We start from the raw sequence: 6227 nt of genomic DNA on the forward strand, positions 1-6227 counted from the left end.
CACAGCCACCCATGCTATGCCCCTTAGCAGCCAAACTCTTCTTTCTCTATTTGATTTATTAATATATTTTATGTGCGTGGGTGTTTGGTCTGTGTGTATGTGTGCCTGAAGAGGTGAGAAGAGGGTATTGGATCCCCTAAACCAGGAGTTTCGGATGGCTGGAGGCTACGATATGACTACCGGGAACCATAATTGGTACTCTTTAAGAGTTCAGTATGTGTTCTGACCTACTGAGCTATTTTTCAGGCCCCTCTTCTTTCTCTTGAATCCCACCAAAGGCAGTCTCAAACTGTAACCGGGGCCCTATAGTAACCTCACTCATGTGGCCTGCTGTTTTCTTTCTGATTGGTACTATCACTTGGCTTTCGAATAAAGTTTCCTTACTACTTTGTAGGTCAGTATAACCCTTTATTTTAATTCCTCAAGTAAGAGGCCAATAACCTGAAAACACCTAGACTGAACATTGATAATCAGTTAGCAATGCAACTGAGGGAATGGAACTTTACTTACTTGTAAATTTATTATTCTATTTTGAGACAGGATCTCATGTATTGTAGGCTAGCCTTGACTATGCCGCTAAGGATGGCCTAGAACTTTTGCTCCTCCCAAGTGCAAGGATCACAGGCAAATGCTACCTTTATGCAGTGCTGGGGTCAAACCCAGGCTTCATGCTAGAATTCTAGGCAAGCTCTCTACCAACAGAGTTACCTCCCTGGCCCTAATTTCATTAAGTAACTACACATGACTAGTGTATGTCCCCACTGGGCAGCACACACATGCAGTTCTGAGACCCAGAATCTGAAATACCAAACAGTCTTTCTGGACTCACCTCTAGATGCACTAGATCTCCCTGAGCATAGGTTTTTCGTTTTTGTTTTGAAATACAGTTTTATGTAGCCGATCGTCCTGTCTCTACTTTCAACAGCTGGAGTTACGGGCGTGCACCATCATGCCCAGCTGTGTTTCTAATCCTGGGGCTCTTCATCTTACCTAGCTTTCCATCTCTCTCTTCTTTCTGTTGTTTGATTCCAACTTGCCTTGAGTTGCAGAACACCGTTCAGGCATTAGACCAAAGTGTCTCACACATGAGTTGGCCACAAAAATCAATTTATTGGCAGCATTTTAGAAGGGATCAAGTACCACACTGAAAACAGTGTTTACTGTAAACTTGCTGTGATTTGTGTACGTGGATCTGGGGGATATATATATATATATATATATATATATATATTACATGCCGTACTATAAAAAGTATGTCTCACTATGGGCCAAAATGCAAACACAAAAATGCTGAGTGTACCATTCAATCCAGAGAGTCAGTCACCTGGCCAAACCTGGGCAGAGCGAATGGACAGGTCTTCACAGAACAGTACGAATCTCTGGATATCTCACTTAAACAGGAAACCAGGTGTGAGGCACATCTGGACTGGCAAATGGAGAGCTCAGCTGGGGTGCTAAAGACCTACAAGCACCGTGCGGAAAAACTTCAAAAACGTTTCTTCTGTATACACCTGGAGCTGTCTGTCCTTCTGATCTATTGTCAAGGGTGGTATACGCATTTCCCTGTTCTCTATAAGAATATGAAATCGTGAACTTTTGCTCCTTGCTGTTGCTGCTGCTTCAGAAGGATTTCCTTTTATTTAAGTTCAAAACTTCTTTACTAAGTCTGTGGGAACTTCAAAGACTCCCGAACAGGATAAGGCATGGTATGTATATCTGCTAGGGATTTATTAGCCCTGGTGTTTATTGTCTCAGAGCTGGTTAACAAAGATGTCTCCCTTCAGATCTTGGCACCCCCTATGAGGATGGAAGCTGAGGAAGGGCTGGGATGGGAGACTGGCGGGGCTGGTGTTGGTGATAATAGCAGGCAAGCAAGTGTTCTCGAGCTTGAGGCCAGCTTGAGCTATGTGAGTTCCAAGACAGCCAGGGCCAGCGTGTGAAAGCTTGTCTAAAAACAAAAACAAAACAACAAAAATGGGGGGGAAAACTGATCTAGAGACTCCCTAAGCCCAGGAAATACTTCCAGGTGGTTTGGGCCTGTTTCCTGTCAAGATACTGGAATCAAATCAAATCTGAGCAGATAGAAGCAAATGTTCCATCACTCAAGTGCTTCATCCAAAGGCCCAGTTGGAAGGAATAGGCACCGACCTAGCTGAATGGCAGTTCCTCTTTTGCTCACAGCAAACATCTGTGAGACAGTGGCATTAGACCAGCCACGTAATACCATTATCATCCACGCTGCCTTGGGGAATGAGCAAGATAAACGTCCAGGAACCACGGGCAGAAGACCCATTGTTCTCTTAAGTCCCCATCCCTGGTGAGGAAGGTCAAACTCAGGGCCTTCAGCATGCCAGACAAGCCCTCTCTCACGGAACTATAAACCCTTCTCTTGGTTAAGATTTCACTAGTAGCCCAGGCTGGTCTCAACGCTGGAGATGCTCTGGCCTCTGCCTCCTGAGTGTCCTCCATGGGCCTCTGTCTCCATGAGAGCCCTCTCATCCCTAATGTTCGGCTCAGTTTCCTAGACTGGAAGCAGGATTGTACCTCCTGTCCTGCCCTCATCAAGTGGAGCTAGTTGGGAGAAGTCTTAGAAAACACTATTCCACCCTCACAGGCCAGAGAAAGTGCTTCCACGCCTTCTCTGTGCCGGGTGTGGTCCTTGTCACCGAGAAGTTACACCTACATTGTGACCCTTATTGACCCTTAAGCCAGGGCACTGGGTCACCATCCCCTTAGAAAGCAGGAGCTGAAGGGCTTGGGTCTAAAACCACAGCAGTAAAGCACTAGAAGTCCTTTCTCTGATGGCAATGAGGTGTATTTCATGCCTCGAGGCCCCAATTTCTGGTCAGTTCCTTTTGCAGAGATGAAAGAACATTATTAAGGCTCGCTGTGAATTACCAAGAGATGCACAGATGAACACCCTGGGCCACAGATCATTAAAAAAAAAAAAAGAATCCTGGAACCCCCCACAATTGCCTTTCCTCCCTGATACAAGCCAAAGGGGCTCTGGATTTCAGTGGGTCTCATCCTCTAACCCAGAAGTAACTGTAGTTACTCCTCAACCCTTAAAACTCTCAGAATATCGAGCTGCCTGGCGGGGACGAAAGGCTCCAATCCCTTTGACATCCCCATAGGCTACCTCCACTTGCTCTGTTTGCAAGAATTTTTTGGTGCTTCTTCTCATCAGAATTTTTTCTCTCAATACCATGTCTCAAGCTTTTAAATTTTGTTTTAGATGAACAATCGCTTTCTTAAGTGGCAGACAGTTGTCACATTTTCCAGATGAAGACATGGAAACAGGGGAAAGGCAAGTCGCTGGCCCAGAGTTTTCTGGTTCTCACCACATCAGCAGTGACTCAAGACAAAACATACCACTAAAACTCAAAAATCTGGAAGGGGAGCCAGCTGGACTCCTCACTCAAATGGACCCGGTTGGATAAGTAAACGCCGGCAGGCTTCTGTTTCCCCATCTGTGAACTTTGGATTAGTGTAGAAACGCAGAGGTGAAGCTCTGGAAACTACACCATATCATCTAGGGATGAAATACAACCTCTGAGTGAAACAAAACAAAACAAAAAAACCCAGCAAAGCTAAGTGAAGACTTGACTCTCAACCTTCTGGATCTCACACCTTCCCACAAAGAAACAATGTTAGACACCCATCCTGACGGAGTCACCAACCTGTCCCAAGCCGAAGGGAGAGTTATGTATCTGGGCAACGGGCCCCACATAACTAACTCCAGGTTTATTATTATTGGACACATCCACAATTCTGCAGAAAATTGCCAACTTCCTTCACAGACCAAGGGCAGAGAAGCCTCAGACTGAAATGGCTCCACAGGCAAATGTCACTCAATGTGCCAGACGCTTTGAGGTACTGTCGGGGAGAAAAATGAAGACTTTCGAGTCATGATGGGTACAATAAAAAAAAAATTAGTGAGAGCAGCCCATGTCTAAAGAGTAGACCTAACGGAAGACTGGTACCAGCCAAAAGCTGTGGCCTCCAGTCTTTAAAGGTGTGACTAGCATGCAGCCTGGGGGGCAATTTTGATATTTCACGTTAAAGGACAGCAGTAGCTGAATTAACTCTAGGTGATGTGAGTGCACGTGGCGGAGGGCATTACCTGAGTAAGTCGAGGAAAGAGTCCACCGTCTCTTTGGAGACCGGAGGAGACCCCGAGTCATCCAGTCCCAGGCTGCTGGACTGGAGGGTCTGCGCGCCCGCCCCTGGCTTGATGATGAACGCCAAGGCGACCGCGAGTGCAGAGGCGCTCAGCGTGGTGAGGCCGAAGTAAGCGACTGCGATGCCGCCCAGACGCCCGAGGGAGCTGGCATCCAGGGAGGCGGCGCCCGACACCAGACTGCAAACCACCAGCGGCAGGATGATCATGCGCAGCATGCGGAGTAGCATCTCGCCGGGGAAGGCCAGGTAAGTGATCTGAGTGGGGGTGAGCTGCAGCCTGCGCAGAGCCGCGCCCATTCCGGCGCCCACCAACACCCCCGACACAGTGAGCAGCACCAGTGCCTGGCGCCGAAAAAAGCCAGCGCACCGTTGCGTTTTGCCAGCCGCCGGCTCGGGCGTGCGGGGCCCGGCTGCAGGCTCTGCCTGGGTGCTGTCGAGGTAGCCGTTGGTCTCGCTGCTCTTCTCCATGTCGCTGCCCGCCGCTCCAAGCTGCAGCACGCAAGGAACTTGGACTCGGAGAAAAAAACCGGCTTCCAATGAATGGATCAGGCGGAGACAGGGGCCTGAGCCAGCTGCGGCTCCGTAACTCTGTGAGTCCCTACAGGAACAATTTCTAGAAAGATGAGGAGAGAGGTGGGCTGTGGGCAGAAACCGAGGCAGAGCCCACCGCGCCGCGCCCAGCCTTCTTTCAGACCTGCTGCAGGCTGGAGATGATGCAACGCTGGAGGCGCGCCGGAGGCTGCAGCCTAGGAAAGAGCTCCGGCCCCGCCCATATCACCCCGCCCCCGAGATTACGACCAATCAGAGCCATGAGACTCGGGGCCCCCGACTTTCCCAGGCCCCGCCCTCCTAGAGGCACCGCCTGGGGAGTGAGACAGGCAGGCGGGGCTCTCCCGAGGCCGCGGGGCGTGCGGCTGTCGGCCAATCCTGTCGCTCGGTCGCTTCCCGTCCTGGATAACGGAAGCGGCTCCCAGTGTAGGCGGAGGTGCGGCTCGAGAGACACCCTCCAGGGCGTCTCCAAGCTGCACACCGCCCGGGCCTCGCGGTGTGCACGGAACGCCGCGGTGTTTTCACCCCGGCCGGTGGACGAGAGTGCCCGCCCTCCGCTTTGTGCCAGGGACGGTCCACTCTCCCTCCTGCGGGAAATCCTTTCTTCCAAGGGTCCTGTGTGCTTCCGTGAGGTGAAACTTGCTTCGGTGCAGAGACAAAGGAGTGGGTGAATGAGAAAGTCTCATCGCGTGCACGCACAAGACTCTAGCAGAACTTTTAACTCTTAGGTGGCCGGGGACTCCCGGTGGGCTCCAGCGTCAAGGTTGCGCCATCGCACGCACCAGCTCACTCCGGGCGGTTCCTCGGGTCTCTGGGCAACAGCCTGGTGTAAGACGCAAAACTCAGAGAAACAGAGCTCTGACGCCACCACTTTCGGTGGCGTCTCTGCCACATAACCTCAGCAGAAACACAAGTCACCGGATTTTAACTATCTCCTCCCAGGGTTTCAGACTTGGCACAACAACACAACCAGGTGTTTGGCCAGTCTAAAAAACGGTTTCATGTGGTTACAGCCAATTTTTTTTTTTTTGAGACAGGGTTTCTCTGTAGCTTTGGAGCCTGTCCTGGAACTAGCTCTTGTAGACCAGGCTGGCCTCGAACTCAACAGAGATCCGCCTGCCTCTGCCTCCCGAGTGCTGGGATTAAAGACTTGCACCACCACAGCCCGGCAGGATTTTTTTTTAAATTTATTTACTATTTTTTTATTTACTATCTTGACCACAGCAGACAGAAGGGGAACTGCTGCAGTCATTTAATGTATAACTTATTTATTTAATTTAATGTATAGCTTATCCTACCCCCGCCCAGATGCCCGAGAAAGTCTTAGGTGTAGCTAACTTAAAATAAAGATGAAGACAATGTGCAGAAAACCCTTAAAGCATGTCATAACGGATACCTGTGTGCAAATCAAGATGACCTCGTGAGGAACTTTAAGACGTTGTCCAATTTTTGAGAAAGCGAAAAGCTCCCTACTTGAAGGCCTTTAGCTGTCGGGT

The 6227-nt window shown here is 49.8% G+C and overlaps 1 protein-coding gene across 1 annotated transcript in view; it reads right to left on the reverse strand.

Moving 5' to 3' along the window:
- Positions 1 to 4886, reverse strand: part of Slc1a4 (solute carrier family 1 member 4) — a 28834-nt gene extending 23948 nt beyond the window's left edge. Inside the window, exon 1 of the mRNA XM_050140862.1 lies at positions 4124 to 4886. Coding sequence (XP_049996819.1) covers positions 4124 to 4650 — 527 coding nt within the window. The 5' untranslated portion in view covers positions 4651 to 4886. The remainder of the gene's footprint in view (positions 1 to 4123) is intronic.
- Positions 4887 to 6227: the final 1341 nt, after the last annotated feature.

The sequence above is a fragment of the Alexandromys fortis genome, unplaced genomic scaffold, assembly GCF_014885135.2.
Source record: "Alexandromys fortis isolate MF-2015 unplaced genomic scaffold, M_Fortis_MF-2015_v1.1 scaffold_7, whole genome shotgun sequence".
Lineage (NCBI taxonomy): Eukaryota > Metazoa > Chordata > Mammalia > Rodentia > Cricetidae > Alexandromys > Alexandromys fortis.